General features: G+C 41.4%; 1 protein-coding gene across 2 annotated transcripts in view; it reads right to left on the bottom strand.

Annotated features, from left to right (window-relative positions):
• Window positions 1-19178, bottom strand: part of LOC124777821 (Golgi-specific brefeldin A-resistance guanine nucleotide exchange factor 1) — a 311144-nt gene that overhangs the window by 256016 nt on the left and 35950 nt on the right. For both annotated transcript variants that reach the window (XM_047253343.1, XM_047253342.1), the window contains exon 7: window positions 14527-14677. In XM_047253343.1, coding sequence (XP_047109299.1) covers window positions 14527-14677 — 151 coding nt within the window. The remainder of the gene's footprint in view (window positions 1-14526; window positions 14678-19178) is intronic.

Raw genomic sequence — 19178 nt, 5'->3', positions numbered from 1 at the left:
GAAAAGGGCACAGGTCATCCCCGTTTTCAAGAAGGGACGTTGAACAGATGTGCAGAACTATAGACCTATATCTCTAACGTCTACCAGTTGTAGAATTTTGGAACACGTATTATGTTCGAGTATAATGACTTTTCTGGAGACTAGAAATCTACTCTGTAGGAATCAGCATGGGTTTCGAAAAAGACGGTCATGTGAAACCCAGCTCGCGCTATTCGTCCACGAGACTCATAGGGCCATAGACACGGGTTCACAGGTAGATGCCGTGTTTCTTGACTTCCGCAAGGCGTTCGATACAGTTCCCCACAGTCATTTAATGCACAAAGTAAGAGCATATGGACTATCAGACCAATTATGTGATTGGATTGAAGAGTTTCTAGATAACAGAACGCAGCATGTCATTCTCAATGGAGAGAAGTCTTCCGAAGTAAGAGTGATTTCAGGTGTGCCGCAGGGGAGTGTCATAGGACCGTTGCTATTCACAATATACATAAATGACCTTGTGGATGACACCGGAAGTTCACTGAGGCTTTTTGCAGATGATGCTGTGGTGTATCGAGAGGTTGTAACAATGGAAAATTGTACTGAAATGCAGGAGGATCTGCAGCAAATTGACGCATGGTGCAGGGAATGGCAATTGAATCTCAATGTAGACAAGTGTAATGTGCTGCGAATACATAGAGAGAGAGATCCCTTATCATTTAGCTACAAAATAGCAGGTCAGCAACTGGAAGCAGTTAATTCCATAAATTATCTGGGAGTACGCATTAGGAGTGATTTAAAATGGAATGACCATATAAAGTTGATCGTCGGTAAAGCAGATGCCAGACAGATTCATTGGAAGAATCCTAAGGAAATGCAATTCGAAAACAAAGGAAGTAGGTTACAGTACGCTTGTTCGCCCTTTGCTTGAATACTGCTCAGCAGGGTGGGATCCGTACCAGATAGGGTTGATAGAAGAGATAGAGAAGATCCAATGGAGAGCAGTGGGCTTCGTTACAGGATCATTTAGTAATCGCGAAAGCGTTACGGAGATGATAGATAAACTCCAGTGGAAGACTCTGCAGGAGAGATGCTCAGTAGCTCGGTACGGGCTTTTGTTAAAGTTTCGAGAACGTACCTTCACCGAGGAGTCAAGCAGTATATTGCTCCCCTCCTCGCGAAGAGACCATGAGGATAAAATCAGAGAGATTAGAGCCCACACAGAAGCATACCGAAAATCCTTCTTTCCACAAACAATACGAGACTGGAATAGAAGGGAGAACCAATAGAGGTACTCAGGGTACCCTCTGCCACACACTGTCAGGTGGCTTGCAGAGTATGGATGTAGATGTAGAAACATGGCACCACCCCAGAATGGGTTACGCACATTAAAATCTCCCAAAAGTAGGAAAAGTTTAGGGCATTGATCAATCAGTGCAGCCAATATGTTCCGGGTACTGCGCCATCTGGAGGAAGATATACATTGCAGCCAGTTATTTCCTGACAGCCACAGCTTCAAGAGGGGTTGTGAAGGGGTACAGGTTCACTGCATACTGAGTTCAGGATACAGACACAAACTCCACCTGACGCACTATTATAGGCGCTACGGTTCCTGTAATACCCTTATAGCCAAGGAGGGCAGGGACCTGCATTGCCGGGAACCAGGTTTCCCAGAGGGCAATGAAGAAAGCAGGTGTAAAGTTTAACAGTTGCTGTAGCTCAACCAGGTGGTGGAAAAAACTGCCACAATTCCACTGGATGATTACATGATTGTGAGACTGGGAAGGCATGAAACACTATGAGGCAGTCTATGCTTCAGGGTCACCTGCTGCCACAAGTTGAGTACATGTGCAATCAACATCCATTGTGTCTGAGGGCCCAGCGACATCTAGGTCCTCAGCAGACACCAGAATCTGCATCTCATCTTCAGGCACAGAGCCTGTAGGCAGTGGTGGTGTGGGTGCCACCGCAGTGTCTTGGTACTTGGGGGTCTTTCTTTTTAGGTTTCTCTCGCTGCTTCTTAGGTTTGTCTGGCTGGGAGGACTTCACTGATTCAGTCTCGGAGACTGAGGAGGACCATGAAGACCTACGACCAGCTACTTACGCTTATCCAGCTGAGATTGGGGACTGACATCCCCCGATGGTTGGGGGAGGGGGGTGAGGGGGGGGGGGGGTGCTGCTCCTTAAGTAGGTTGTGCAGAAGCAGCAGAGAGGTAAGTGCCCCCCACCATCAAGGGGGCAGGTGGAGTCTGACAGTTCTGAGAGCCAACTGTACGTGGCAGAACCGAAGCTGGTAGAACCGTTGTCATAGCGGCGGCGCAGGTGGATGTCATATGCACACGATGCAGCCTTTCACATTTTCTCTTAGCCTCAGTGTACATCAGTCGGTCCAGGATCTTGTATTCCATTATTTTCCTTTCTTTCTAGAGACTCGTACAGTCTGGCAAGCAAGGCAGATGGTGCTCTCCGCAACTGAAACAGATGGGAAGCAGGGTACAGGGAGTATTGGGTTCTGAAGGACGTCCACAGTCCCGACAGGTGACAAGGACATATGGCTGAACTTCCAGCACAAGCACCGCATCCAGGGCGGGATATATGGCTTTACATCACCGCAGTAGACCATCACCTTGACCTTTTTGGGTAATGTGTCACCCTCGAAGGCCAAGATGAAGGCACCAGTGGCAACCTGATTATCCCTTGGACCCTGGTGGCCACACCATACAACATGGACACCTCGCCACTCTAAATTGGCGTTCAGCTCATCAAACTGCACAAGAAGGTCCCTGTACAATATGAAACCCTGGACCATATTTACACTCCTATGGGGCATGATGGAAACAGAAACATCCCCCAGCTTGTCACAGGTGAGTAGTGCCCACGATCGGGCCGGGGATGCTGTTTTGACCAATACCGACCCTGACAGTATTTTGGACAAGCCCTCTACCTCCCCAAACTCTTCCTCTAAATGCTCCACAAAAAACTGGGACTTCACTGGCAAGAAAGATTACCCATTAACTCTTGTACATACGAGGTACCAGGGTGAATAAGCTTTGCTGCCATCCTTAGCCTGGCGTTCCTCCCATGGTGTGGGCCAGGGGGCGGTGGGGGTATGGAGGGGGGGCTGGGAGGCGGACGATTTGGGGATCATATTTCTTAGCATTGAAATTACACCCTGACCACTTAGAGACTGCAGGTGTTTGACCACCAGCAAGAGATGACACACTACGCTTCACGGCGTGTCATGCGCCCTGATGCCACCCACTCCAACCAGGGCCCCCCCCCCCCCCCCCCCCCCACGGGCACCACCCAGCTGCAGCAATAGCCACATGGCAGGATGGCCATTACTGGGAGCCCCGATGCGCCAGGGTGACTGGCATCTACTCTTTGGCATATGTGAAGAGTTAATGGTGCAGGCATCAGGAGAGCAATCCCTGTGTGGTCAGGGGGCTACAATCAACTGGGTATATGGCGGCCCCACCACAACAGACTGGCTACCGTGCTGGATATCAGGCGCAAACGAGCTAAGAAGTCCATTACCGTAGACAGTGCAGAAAAAGATACTGCACAGAGGTAACCTCGCCCAACAGCGGAAGTGCAGATCCACGTCGGCGAAGGATGTGAGAGGTCTCAGTGCACGATGGACACTATGCACCATGTAAGACACCCTTCCCCAATTGGCTCGCTCTTACGGAAAATTTTGAAAAATGGAGGTCAAACCCTACAGGAGACCATCACATAAAACCCGAAATGTTTGAGACTCCTTTTAGCTGCCTCTTACGACAGGGAGGAATACCTCGGGACTATTCTAACCCCCAGACCCGCAGGGGATGAAAGAAATAATTCTCTTACACAAATCTTTTGGGCAGAACTTCACTAATTCAGTATCTGACAAACCTTTTTGAGATAAGATAGACAGTGCAGATATGAGCATACACCCACAGGCGCCCAAACCTCCATGTGATGACTTACAGCTTTAATGATGTCTGATTACATGCCAATTAGATGCCAACTTCTCTGGAAAGCCTACAATGTAGCTACATTCAACAGGCTCAGGTTGTTGACAGCAAATCAATCCCTCCTGAATCAACAACGAGAGAGGCTAAACAGCTTCCTGATCTCTAGTATCCAGATTGTGCAATGGGTGACTGTTCACTCCAACTTCTGTCCTACACAGTTTGTTAAGGCAATGCTTCTTGAACTACTGGAGCATGTAAGATGATTATTTATTTTGAAGATGAGACCAGACTTGCGTCCCTCCACAAGCTGTAAATTGCTCAGTCTGCCATACTGCACTTAAAAAAATTCTTGGGCTACTTTTCTGTGATTCAGTTTGCTGATTTTGAAGTATGCTGTACTGTTTTCACTTGTGACAGGGTGGGGTGTCACAAGCCTGAGACAGTGCTGAAGTGCAAATGAAGGTTGGGTATTTATAAGTCTCTCCAGTGATGGATCATAAGTTCAACTCACTTCCCTCCATGGTGCACAACAGGGACAGAACTTTGCATCTTGCATCCTAACTGGCAATAGCAGTAGCCATCACTAAGTGCTCCACCAATGTCTGGGCAATGTCTTCATGTTCTGTTTCAAAATATACCTACCTCAATCCAGCTGCTAAGCTGCCGTAATTTCTTAATAGGAACATTTATTCATTTGAGCTGGTGGAATGGTTGACTGAGTTTAGCAACATTCACTATGGCCTTTTTTGTGATCTGAATCATTACTGGGCAGTGGTCCATGAAAACTGACACTTGTTACTCCTCGAAGAGATATATTGCCTCCTAAAATGACCTGAAAGCTTGAGACGGGTAAGTCAGCAGCATAGTGTATCACTTTTTTTGTGTGATTTAACCAGTCCTGGTAGTCTGCTTGATGTAGGAAAACATCCATTTGGCTATATAGTTTACATTCTACACTGGTGGTAACCTTATTTGATGGCTGTCTTTCAGGGACTGCTCCATCTGGTAGATGGACCTACAGCTAGTAGTAGTCAATAAAATGAAGTCTACTAATTTCCTACAAATCATAATTTGTACAAGTTTGAGAGCAGAAAGAGGATTTGGCAGAGGCTAACACTGTAGCAACGTTGAAATAAGTGTGGCTGTCAGTGTTTAGGACACACACTGCCTGAGTCATCCAAGGCTCTTTGCATGTCTACACTTGAGGCAAGCTGATGGTGAACCTCATAGCACATGGCATGTGTTACACCTTCCAGCACAACAAATGGACACAGGAGAACATAAAGCAAGGTTCTAACGCCTCTTGTGGCAGTAGGCACATGGATCATGTTATCCTCCATGGTGCATAAATTAAACAGTGACTGCTTGGAGACCTGTAAATAAGGAGACAGCAGAGTAGTTTAGTATGTCATCATCATGGGTGTCAGTACATTCAGAATGCACTTCCTGTGAACTTAACCACAACAATCCTTCCTGTCCGATGAGTTTCGGTTCCTCTGTTCGAGTCCAGAATACACTAATGTTTTACTGCAGTATAGGAGCCCTCTTTGATGTGCTACTTCCATTGCAACAAAAGTGCATGATCTTATCCATCACATATACGCACTTTGTGTTGGTGCGACAGCTTCACGCTTATTGTCTGTTATACTGATATATTTTCCCCACACGTTTTGTTTTATTAAGAGATGGACTAGCATCTGGTGGGGATGTCTGCTTGACTCTTACTTGTCTGGAACACCAGTTCTCTTAACTCTTCTGTCTATGGCACTAGTGACTGATTGGAGATTGCTCTTTGTAACTAAATAGGCTGCTTCAGGTGTTAGTCCCAGAGTTTGAGTAGACAGTAATTCAGAGTGACTTTCTTTATCATGAAGTTGCAAAAGACTTTTGTAAATAATCAATTTCTTTCAAAACTTTAATTTCATGGATCTTTTCCTGCTTCAAGTATATGGGATACTCTTTACTCCAAATAGAGTGGTTATTAATGCAGATAAGTGTTCTTGCGATGAATATGGTATTTTTTCTATATGAGTAATCAGAACTCTTATCCCAATATTAGAACATTACACCTCACCATGGTATGACATGTTTGCATCTGAAATGTCTAAATACATTCAGAATGCAAGACCATACACTTAGGTGAATGAAATCTTGTTTAATGACTTCTGTAAGCACCAATGTGTTTCTTGTCAACACAAACCCCACTGTCCTCTCATGCTCACTGTTTACTTTATTCACAATACTTTTAACATCAGTGTTCTCATTTGATCATCCTTGTTTCAGTTCATCCCTATCAAGCTATGAAGAAATGTCCCCAATCTCAGACTTTTCACACATTCCAGTGTTCCTGCAAAACTGTAAAAATTTTCCATGCACATAAGGATAAATCTCGACATGAACCCCCCTCATTTCATAATTAGAAAACATATTTCCACAGGTGATATGCTTTATTAATACATTATTTTCATGTTTGAAGATGACTTTATTTAATCAAATCAGTGTGCAGAGGAACTGAAACTCATAGGACAGGAAGGACTTTGTGGTTATGTTTACAGGAAGTAGATTCTAAATGTACTGACACCCACAAGGATGATGACATATTAAACTACTCTACTGTCTCCCTAATTACAGATCTCCAAGCAGTTGCTGTTTAATTTATGCACCATGGAGGATAGCATGTTCCCTGGGCCTACCGCCACAAGAGGTCTTTGAATACCAGGCTCTGATGGACCTTGCTTTACAATGTCCTGTGTCCATTTCTCATGCTGGAAGGTTTTAACAAATCCTCATGGGGACTGGAGTTTGATAGTAGGAAGAAGAAGGGAAGGAAAAATAGTAGGTGAATATGGACTGGGGGAAAGGAATGAAAGAGGAAGCCACCTAGTAAAATTTTGCACACGGCATAATTTAATCACCACTAACACTTGGTTTAAGAATCATGAAAGAAGGCTATATATATGGAACAGACCTGAAGACACTGGAAAGTTTCAGATTGATTATACATTGTGTATCAAAAAGAGTCGTTCAATTTTTTTAAAAATCATGACTATCATGTTATTTGAGATATTCGTGAATAACTTACGGTTGGAAAGAGCAAACTATTGAGTTTTACATGGTTCCCACTAGGTAGCAGCAGTATGTACCCACTTCAGTTCTAGTAAAAATGGTGTCGGGACAACGCAACGTGTTTTGTGTTCTACGTTTTGCACACTGAGAGTCAGTAATAACTGTTCAGCGTGACTTTTGTACTAGGTATGATTTGGATCCTCCTACAGCACAGAGCATTAGATGATGACATGAACAATTCTGAGAAATAGGTTGAAACTTTGAGTTTCTCGTTTGTCAAAATACAAAATTCATTGTATATGTTTATTAGCTTCAGAAATATACATTACACCCCATGCAATGGTAAAACCGATTTAGAAACCAGATTTTACATTGTAAGACATTTACAGAGGCGGATGTGGAATGACCACAATTTATGGGTTATGAACTATAGACTAAAACTGAAGAAACTGCAAAAAAGGTAAGAAATTTAGGTGATGGGATCTGAATAAACTGAAATAGAGTTTCAGAGTGAGCATTTTGCAACGGTTGACTAGAACAGGGGAAAGGAATACAGTAGAAGAAGTGGTAGCTTTGAGAGATGAAACAGTGAAGCCAGCAGAGGATCAAGTAAGTAAAACAACAAGGGGGGGAGATAGCAGAAATCCCTGGGTAACACAAAAGACATTGAATTCAATTGATGAAAGAAGAAAATATAAAAATGCAGTTAATGAAGCAGGCCAAAGGGAGTACAAACGTCCAAAAAAATGAGACTGGCAGGAAGTGTAAAATGACTTAGCAGTAATGGCTAGAGGACAAATTTAACAATATAGAAGCATATATCACTAGGGGAAATATAGATACCTGCTACAAGAAAATTAGACTTCTGGAGAAAAGAGAAGCAGCTGTACGAGTACCAAGAGCTCAGATGGAAAGCCAGTCCTGAGCAAAGAAGGGAAAGCTGACAGGTGGAAGGAGTCTGTACAAGGGAGATATGCTTAAGGGAAATTTTATACAAATGGAAGAGAACATAGATGAATATGGGATGCGAGATATGACACTCCATAAAGAATTTGACAGAGCACTGACAGACCCAAGTCAAAACATGGCTCCAGGAGTAGACAACATACTGTTAAATACTAACAGCCTTAGGAGAGCCAGTCATGACAAAACTCTTCCATCTGGTGAGCAAGATCTACGAGATAGGCAAAATACCCTTAGACTTCAAGAAGAATATATTAGCTCTAATTCCAAAGAAAGCAGGTGCTGACAGGTGTGAATACTACTGAACTATCAGTTTAGTAAGTCATGGCTGCAAAACACCAACAAGAATTCTTTACAGAATAATGGAAAAACTGGTAAAAGCCAACCTCAGGGAAGATCAGTTTGGATTCCAGAGAAATGTAGGAACATGTGATGCCATACTGACCGTACGACTTTTCATAGAAGATAGGTTAAAGAAAGGCAAACCTCTGTTTATAGCATTTGTAGACTTAGACAACACTTTTGACAGTGTTGACTGGAACACACACTTTCAGATTCAGAGGATAGCAGGGGTAAAACACAGGGAGTGAAAGGCTACTTACAACTTGTAGTGACAACAGGTGGCAGTTATGAGAGTTGAGGGGCATGAAAGGTAGGCGGTGGTTGAGAAGGGAGTGAGACAAGATTGCAGCCTGTCCCTGATGTTATTCAATCTGCACATTGAGCAAGTAGTAAAGGAAACAAAAGAAATTTGAACTAGGAATTAAAGTCCAAGGAGAATAAATAAAAACTTTGATATTTGTCGATGACACTTATTCTTTCAGAGACAGCAAAGGCCTGGGAAGAGCAGCTGAATGGAATAGACAGAGTCTTTAAAGAAGGGTATCAGAGGAACACTGACAAAAGCAAAATGAGAATAACAGAATGTAGTGTAATTAAATCATGTAATGCTAAATGAATTAGATTAGGAAATGAGACACTTGTCATAGATGAGTTTTGCTGATCGTAGCCAGATATGGAAGTAAAACATGGACAATAAACTGTTTAGACAAGCAGACAATAGAAGTTTCTGAAATGTAGTGTTACAGAAGAATGTTGGAGTTTAGATGGTAGATCAAGTAACTAAAGAGGCAGTACTGAATAGAACTGAGGAGCAAAGAAATCTGTGGCACAACCCGACTAGAAAAAGGGATCAGGTGGCAGGACACATTCTGAGGCCTCAAGTGTGTGTGTGTGTGTGTGTGTGTGTGTGTGTGTGTGTGTGTGTGTGTGTGTGTGTGTGAGAGGGCAGGGGGGGAGGGGGGGGGGGGGGGAATTGGTATAAGTAGACCAAGAGATGAGTACAGTAAGCAACTTCAGAAGGATGTAGGTTGCAGTAGTTACTGGGAGATGAGGCTTGCACAGGGTCAAGTAGCATGGACAGTTGCATCAAACCAGTCTTTGGACTGAAGACCACAAGATCAATGTATAGCTTGCCTGAAAGTGAGCTGAGTGTGTGTTTGCTGCAATGGGTGTGAGTAGCACTCAAAGACCACATGAAATGCTGAGTGTGTATTTATGGGAACCGATAGCTCCATTTTGTTCCCGTGAGAAGGTAGGTGCATAAAAGTCAACTCAGGTTGAGGCTTTTGTATGTGAACAAACCCTGTACAACTGGGGCACAGCTGACCACTAATGAATATTTTTCTTAATATCCAATTATCCCATTATTGTATAGCACACTTTGAAATTGAAAGGTTGTTTTTATGTATAAGTCTTTATGTGCTAAGGATCATCATAGAATAATAGCACAAATAACAGTTTCTAATATTCAACAGGAAAATTTACCCAATTTCCACCACTCCTGAGTTAAGAACATACTTTCCAACATATCCCCACATCCTGCAACCCTCCTGGACTAAAACTCCATTAGCAAACCAACCTCCCACCTCTTTCCCCTACTTATTTATTTATATTTTCTTGACTTTTAGTATTTCTTTATTTACTCGGCTAATTCCCCCCCTCTCACATCACCACCACCACCACCACCACCACCACCCCCCCCCCCAAATCCCCCGCAACAAGGGGGGCGCTCTCTCTCTCTCTCTCTCTCTCTCTCTCTCTCTCTCTCTCTCTCTCATACTGAGACCAACGGGAGCTGGTCTCTTTCCCAATCTAGTCTCCTTTGGAAGAAAGAGGAATTTACAGTTCTAAAAGTTAGGAATAATCTTTTTATCTACTTTTACATGCATTTATTGGCAATGTTGTAATTTCACCTCCTGAAATTAAGTTCTGGCCAGCTATTTTGTTTCCTATTATCCTCTAATTTCTTCAGGTAATAAATTATCTTAGAAATACTGTGAGGAATGTATGTACTCAAAACAATTAATAATGAAAGTATGTTCTGGTAGATACATCATTTGATGTTTTTACAAACAAAAAAGGGCATAGCTTGCTCTACATTTTCAATTCAGTCTAGTTTGTAAATGATAGTGTACAGCCACTACTCACCTGTTGATCTCACTCATATTTTCCTACATTACTTTATGTCAGTTACAGTAATACAGTAATAGAAGTTTCTGAAATGTAGTGTTACAGAAGAATGTTGGAGTTTAGATGGTAGATCAAGTAACTAAAGAGGCAGTACTGAATAGAACTGAGGAGCAAAGAAATCTGTGGCACAACCCGACTAGAAAAAGGGATCAGGTGGTGATTGAATAAGTAGATGAGTATTTGTCCAGATTTGTGACTTTTCAGTTATACATGTACCTGATTTATTCATCTCTGAGATGAGATGAATAAATCAGGTACATGTATAACTGAAAAGTCTCTGAGATGAGATGAATAAATCAGGTACATGTATAACTGAAAAGTCACAAATCTGGACAAATACTCATCTACTTATTCAATCACAGTTTCATTATTTGCTGAACACTAAAAATTTGAGAATTTGCACATTGCTTTTGGAAGACGACCACGGCCACAATCAAAAACACCTCTCCCCAAGCTGGGTATATTCTGTGATAAACAGATTCATGGAATCTTAAATTGTTCCCTGATGGGATTCTAACCCAGAAACCTTGCCTTTAACAGACAGTGCACTATTGCATTTGCTAATTGTATTTGGACAAATTCAAAAGTTCTACTTGTCACTTGCTTCCATAATTATCTTCGAAGTACTAAATAGATCTGCGATACTGATCAAGTAGCATGAACAGCACCGGAGGTATGAACAGATGCTGCAACTGGTAGCATACCACCCACAAAAGGAAAGAGTTACACCAGACAGATAATTTTACTTACAAAAATGGTCACGAGTGAGTGAGTGAGGCAGGGAGGCATGGAAGTCCCCTGCAAGCTAATCAACTGGAAAAATTTATTCAGTAGACAAAGTGTATCTTATAATGTTTCAAAAATGGTTCAGCACTTGTGAATGTGCTTTTCATGCATGTCCTCCATGCAAAAGCTATGTAAAACACAGAAACAACTATTACTTCCAATATTCTAACACATTTTTCAAAATAGTCTGTGTTTCTTATTATCTCCAGCCAAGGTTAATAAATGAGTATCTCCACCAGCATTAGGAAATTGTACAAGATGCATCCATAAAGTAAGTTTCCCGTTGCACAAAGTGACTGCACATATGCGATACTGTGAAATGGGACTACCTTCACATCCCTATCTGAAATTCCTTCCTCATGTTAACATCCTCTGAAGTGGTCAATTTAGCTCAAATTTTTAACTTTCTCGACTTTATACTGTTATGTCTATAGCCAGTTCCAGTAGTAAACAGCCCTTTAAAAAATGAGTACAAATGAGTTTACTATTTCAGATTAATTTTCACATTAATATGTTACCCAATTTATAACAGCAACTAAGGGGAGTAAGCTGCTTGTTAATAATCCAACTTTGAAATTTCATGATATGAACTGTGCACTCTTCTTGCACCACATTCTTGATAATTTACTTCTCCCCTATTTGTGAAAGCTACAATGTTTGTTCATTCAGAATTATTTAAAATGATAGCTCTACTCGAGATCTATCCAAAAAACAATTAACAATATTTTATTCAAAGTTATTTGTTCATAATTAACTAAAATATAATTTAAATTGTTGTAATGTAAAACTTACTGAAATTGTGTACTGAATTAAGTAAACTTTTCCAAATTGAATATCAGAACATGTAGGCCAACATGTGGCCCATTTGTTGATGAAAGTAATGAAAATCTAATGACTTAATTGTTATTTTGTAAATCTTACATTTGACAATGTATCTGATCGTTTAGTTTTATACAAAAGGAAGTGGCACATGAGCCACAGCAAGGACTAAACCAAACAGAATCAGTCAGGGCAGTGAGAGAGTGATCAGTCAGTGAGTCTGCGTTATTGTCTTTCGAAAGATGTTTGTGTGTGACTCTTGGAGGCTGCCAGACAACAAACGTATATTTCATCAATATACATCCAAATCGGTCATAATACAAAAGAAGTAAATTGATAACACTGTGTTTTATTTAAAAATTAGTACATCGGCAATGTCTAAAGCTGGGCTTTCTGAGGCAACACTACCTGATGATATCAAAATTGAGTATCTCATCATATAGTGCAGTTAAGTTATTATGTGAACTTTTATTAACTGTGATTGAAATTTTTTAGTTTTCACTCTTCTTTGTGCTTGAGAATGGTGAAGGCCCAAACTATCAAGTTGCTCCATTGGTACGACTGAGAATTCGCTGTTACCATACCCAATTATAGATAGAATTACAGAAACCATATATTTTATTCTCATTCAGCATCAGAGGTAATTAAAATGCTTCCCTCCTCTCACACCTTTAAGGATGTCATTTTAACTGTAATGATGTGACACAGTGCATGCACTAACGGAACCAAAGTCCCTCATTAGCCTCGTAGCCGCAGCTGAAAATATAGACTTGTATTCCAGCTCCTGCCGCGTGTGAATGTGGCCAACGATGAAATTTTTGATTGCATAGAACACTGTGCTGACAGAAATTCATCATCGGCTGTGCCTGGTTGATGGGCCTAACATCATAAAGAAAGCAGATGGTGCATCACTGGTGCAGAGACTTTGCAGCAGGCCACTAAAATATTCATGACGAGGAGTGCAGCAGGAATCCATCCATCATTACAGGTGACCTTTTAGAGCTTGTATGGAAATGCATTATGGAGAATTGTTGCTCCACAATCATGAAACTCAGCAGCCAGTTCTCACAGATGTGCAGTTGCTCGTTACACAATATTGTCACAGAGCTCCTGTTTTACTGGAAATTGTGCGCCAAGTGGGTGCCAAAGCGACTGACTCCAGAACACGAAACCAAGCATATGGGGCAGCTTTGACTTTTCTGCAGTGGTACCATGACAACGGCAACAAGTTTCTGGACCAGACCTTCACAGGTGATGAGAGAGGTTGTGTACAAAACTCCAAACCAGGTGGCAGTCAATGGCATACAGCAGCTCTCCCAGCAAGATGAAATCCAAGCAGACTGTCAGTGTGGAAAGTGATGTATTCAGTGCTCTGGGACAGATGAGGACTTGTTCTCACCAAACATCTGACCAAAAGTTACAGGTGACTGAAGTTTACTGCGAAACAATACAGAAATTGCAATGGGCTATTCCGAACAATCAATGGTGGATGGTTAGTGCCAGTGTTGTCTTGCTGGACAACAACACTTGGCCACATGGGTCAACGTACAACAGAGCTCCTGCAAGTGTTTGGCTTGGAGGCATTTGATCATCCACCCTACAGACCAGAGCTCACTCCAAGTGGTTTCTTTATGTTCTGGAACCTCAAGAAATTATTGTTCGGTCAGCATTAGTGTTTTCAGACTGACACACAGGCAGAGGCGGTTGTCACACAGCAGTTCCAGTCCCAGATGGCACACAACTGTGACACAGAGATGCAAAAGATAATCCCGTCATATGACAAATGTCTGAATTCCAATAGTGACCATGTTGAAAATGGCTCAGTACTTCCTGTTCTAATAAATTTTTCATTTAAATTGTGTTTTGTTTCTATTCACAACCCCACGGAAGTTTACTTTATGGCTATGCCTTGTACACTAAGAGCGAAGACCTAGGTTCTGCACAATTTTACTTTATCTAGATTTGTCTAGCATTATCTTAATCTAGCATTCATTTTCAAACTGTAATAAATGTTTTAAGGCAGTTCCATTATTTATCCAAAGTCCAAATAGTTAGAGGGGAACCACCCACAAGTCATACATAACTTTCCTTTATTGACATGTTTCGCTTGACAGATGCGAGCATACATTAAATATATCTGGCTGCGCATAGTACCACTCATCATACACATTCTGTATAATGATGGCTTTATATACAGCCATGCATATTTAATGTGTGCCCCTTGGATACTTAATTTCTGAAGGTGCTCTCTTCTGCCGAGTGGCACATAAAAATAAATAAATAAATAAAAGGTTACTTGTGACTTGAGGTTGTTCTACAATTTTAATTTCTCAGGGTTGCTGTTTGCTCCTGCAAGTGATGACTGTGATGACTAAAGTAATATGAGTTTCCACAGCTGTACAGTTGCCAATTCAAGACATCTCACCTGTCTGACGTGCAGTAGTAGTTTCCTTTGGTGCTAGAGAAGAACTTTCATCATTCTTTGTCGATGTACGATTGGATTTCATTCGAAAAGAATTTCTGCTTCTTCTCTTAGAATGAGATGAGTCAATAGCACCAGCTCTCACTTTGAGTTTCTGCAACATTAGATATCACATATTCATGCTACATGGTACTAGGCTTATATAAAAAGCTTCGCATTTTTGTCTCCAGTATGATACTCATTTTTATGAAAAAGGTTAGTATAAATCACAAAAGAAAACCATTATTGATGCCTGCATAAGTAATGACAGCAAACTGCGTTAACATTAATATGGAACTAGTAATATATTATTCAGTTTAGTACACTGTAGAAATACATGCATCTGTTTAGGGCAATATTGACATGCTCGAAGAAAGTTGAAAGATCTTTGATCAAGAATACATCCTAAGCTTCGACTATACATTTCAAATGAAGAACCATACATTTCAAATGAACGACTGAGAATGCTAATAATATCGTGTTCAATTTATGTTTCTATGCAGTACTTCTCCCATTTCAATAAAAGGACCTTTGCTACAGCACAAAGGTTTGTATGCGTAACAATATACAGTGCCAAAGAGGAGATGCAACCACATCACAAAGGTATCTATGGGTAGGTCAAACTAGTATATGATTCCTGAAGAGAGGCAGGCAGTAGCTTCTTTCAGTAGTGACAGGAGAACATTCTGGATCATTAAGTCTGTCTTGTAACATTAAACAATACAACCATGCTATGTTGGTAGTGATGCATGGCTGAAACAAAGGAAAGCTACAGCCACTCTGCTCCCAGAGGGCATGCAGTTTTTCTGTAAGGTTTAATGTTAATGGTGTTCTTTGGGGTAAAATATTCTAAAAGGTAACATACAGGGTGTTTCAAAAATGACCGGTATATTTGAAACGGCAATAAAAACTAAACGAGCAGCGATAGAAATACACTGTTTGTTGCAATATGCTTGGGACAACAGTACATTTTCAGGCAGACAAACTTTCGAAATTACAGTAGTTACAATTTTCAACAACAGATGGCGCTGCGGTCTGGGAAACTCTATAGTACGATATTTTCCACATATCTACCATGCGTAGCAATAATATGGCGTAGTCTCTGAATGAAATTACCCGAAACCTTTGACAACGTGTCTGGCGGAATGGCTTCACATGCAGATGAGATGTACTGCTTCAGCTGTTCAATTGTTTCTGGATTCTGGCGGTACACCTGGTCTTTCAAGTGTCCCCACAGAAAGAAGTCACAGGGGTTCATGTCTGGCGAATAGGGAGGCCAATCCATGCCGCCTCCTGTATGTTTCGGATAGCCCAAAGCAATCACATGATCATCGAAATATTCATTCAGGAAATTAAAGACGTCGGCCGTGCGATGTGGCCGGGCACCATCTTGCATAAACCACGAGGTGTTCACAGTGTCGTCTAAGGCAGTTTGTACCGCCACAAATTCACGAAGAATGTCCAGATAGTGTGATGCAGTAATCGTTTCGGATCTGAAAAATGGGCCAATGATTCCTTTGGAAGAAATGGCGGCCCAGACCAGTGCTTTTTGAGGATGCAGGAACGATGGGACTGCAACATGGCACTTTTCGGTTCCCCATATGCGCCAATTCTGTTTATTGACGAAGCCGTCCAGGTAAAAATAAGCTTCGTCAGTAAACCAAATGCTGCCCACATGCATATCGCCGTCATCAATCCCGTGCACTATATCGTTAGCGAATGTCTCTCGTGCAGCAATGGTAGCGGCGCTGAGGGGTTGCCGCGTTTGAATTTTGTATGGATAGAGGTGTAAACTCTGGCGCATGAGACGATACGTGGACGTTGGCGTCATTTGGACCGCAGCTGCAACACGGCGAACGGAAACCCGAGGCCGCTGTTGGATCACCTGCTGCACTAGCTGCGCGTTGCCCTCTGTGGTTGCCGTACGTGGTCGCCCTACCTTTCCAGCACGTTCATCCGTCACGTTCCCAGTACGTTGAAATTTTTCAAACAGATCCTTTATTGTATCGCTTTTCGGTCCTTTGGTTACATTAAACCTCCGTTGAAAACTTCGTCTTGTTGCAACAACACTGTGTTCTAGGCGGTGGAATTCCAACACCAGAAAAATCCTCTGTTCTAAGGAATAAACCATGTTGTCTACAGCACACTTGCACGTTGTGAACAGCACACGCTTACAGCAGAAAGACGACGTACAGAATGGCGCACCCACAGACTGCGTTGTCTTCTATATCTTTCACATCACTTGCAGCGCCATCTGTTGTTGAAAATTGTAACTACTGTAATTTCGAAAGTTTGTCCGCCTGAAAATGTACTGTTGTCCCAAGCATATTGCAACAAACGGTGTATTTCTATCGCTGCTCGTTTAGTTTTTATTGCCGTTTCAAATATACCAGTCATTTTTGAAACACCCTGTAGTAGCCCATTCAGATCTTTGGGTGGTGATGGCTGAAGAACAAGCAAATATGGCATTCTATGGGATGGACTGTGGTATGTTATGTTACATCCGTTAATAATTGTATCAGAAGACACATTAAACTGACAACACTGTTATACCACAAAGAGGCTGAATAACTGGGCCTTTGAGAAATAAATTTTCCAGTACTGTCAATAAAACACTTAAATGCAGATAAAACTATTTCAAGGTTTTGGAAGTCTTTGTTTATTCCCCAAAGAGTACAGGAAGGTTCGAAAGGGAGAGGGTGGGAGGATAGGCTCGTCACTTACACTCCACGTTGAGAAGACCCACGTCTGGTGAGGACAATAGGATATGAAGATTAAGTATTAGCCAGCATTCTGTCGCCTATTAATTTAATGTCTCATGATGGGTGAGAAAGCTTGAAGAGAGAAATAGGTTGAAGTTAGAAATAATGGTAATTAGTTAAGTACAGTGGTGAAAGATAAGGATTTCTGTTCAGGTGATTACTGAGTTACCAACAAACAGAGCTAAGACAAACACAAGGACATGACTTAGAACAGTAGCACAAATACAAAAACTTACTAATTCCACAGATGACGAGAATGAAAAAAAGTATGTTGAGATAAATTATTCAGTATGTTAAGGCATACAAAAAATAATTTTGATGAATACAGGATTTTATAGCAGGAAAAGCAGAGAATGAAAAATGGCAGAAGAATGTAGACTGGAGGAAAGGACTGAAAGACAGAATCAACCTTCTAAAATTTAGCACAGAGCACTGTTTAACCACTGCCAACACTGTCTCAGAATCGTGACCATATGATACTGCATAGATTCAAAAAACAGGTTTTGAACTGCAAAAAATTTCCAGAGCATGTGGGCTGTCAAAATGCCCTCAGGCTTCAAGATGGATCTAATACTCTTAATATAAAACAAGCCTGGTGTTGATGGGCACATTAGTAATGCAATGTTACAAAATACTAAGATTAATAATATTCGTATAAACTGGCCACGGGGAAGACCAGTTTTGGTTCCAGAGAAATTTAGGAACATGCGAGGCAACACCGACCACACAACTTTTAGCATTTGTGGAACGCTTTTGACAATGTAATACAATACACACTTTGAAATTCTGTAGTATCAGTGTCAGTGTCAGTAGTAGTAGTAGTAGTAGTAGTAGCAGCAGCAGCAGCAGCAACAGCAGCATCAGCAGCAGCAGTTATCATCTTTTTTAGTTCGAAGACTGGTTCGATGCAGCTGTCCACACTAGTCTACCACGTGGGAGCCTCTTCAATTACAAATGACTCCTGCAATTCACATCCATCTGAAGCTGCTTACTGTAGCCATCCCTTAGTCTTCCTCTGCAATTTTTAGTCCCCACATTTCCCTCCAATACTAAACTAACAATTCCTTGCAGCCTCAGAATGCATTGTGTCATCTGATCCCTTCTTTTAGTCATGAAGCGCCTTACACTTATTTTCTTTCCAGCCAGTTCAATTCAATATCACCTCATTAGTTTCATGATCTACCCACCTAAATATTCAGCATTTTCCTTGATCACCACATTTCAAAAGCTTCTACTCTCTTTTTGTCTGAACTGTTTATCAGCCATGTGTCACTACTATACAAGATTACACTCCACATAAATACACTCAGAAAAGATGTCCTAACATTTAAATTTGCATTCAATGTGAAATTACTCTTTTTCAATAATGCTTTCCTTGTTATAGCCAGTCTGCATTTCATACCCTCTATACTTTGGCTATCATCAGTTATTTTGCTGCCAAAATAGCAAAAATCTTCTATTACATTTAGTGTCTTTCCTAATTCGACTCCCTTGGCACTGCCTGACTTAAGTCAACTGCATCCCATTACCCTTGTCTTATTTTCGTTGACACTCAAAACTTGAAGTATTGTGAATAAAAAGTATGGTGATTGGAAGGTTATCTGCAACTTATACAGAAACTAGACTGTAGCTGTAAAGTTAAAGGAGATGAAAGTTAAGCAGAAGTTGAGAAGGCAATGACAAGGTTGCAGTCTATGCCCCATTTTATTTTTTCTGTACCGAGAGCAAGCAGCAGAGGTAACTGGGAAAGGAATTAATATTCAGGGAGAAGTAGTAAAAAGTTTCATGTCTGCCGATGATATTGTAATTCTGATAGAGACAGCAAAGGATTTGGAAGATCACTTGAACGGAATA

This window comes from Schistocerca piceifrons, chromosome 2 (assembly GCF_021461385.2).
Source record: "Schistocerca piceifrons isolate TAMUIC-IGC-003096 chromosome 2, iqSchPice1.1, whole genome shotgun sequence".
Classification (NCBI taxonomy): domain Eukaryota; kingdom Metazoa; phylum Arthropoda; class Insecta; order Orthoptera; family Acrididae; genus Schistocerca; species Schistocerca piceifrons.
The sequence above is the reverse complement of the archived record's forward strand: the minus strand, read 5'-3'. Positions and strand labels throughout refer to the sequence as shown.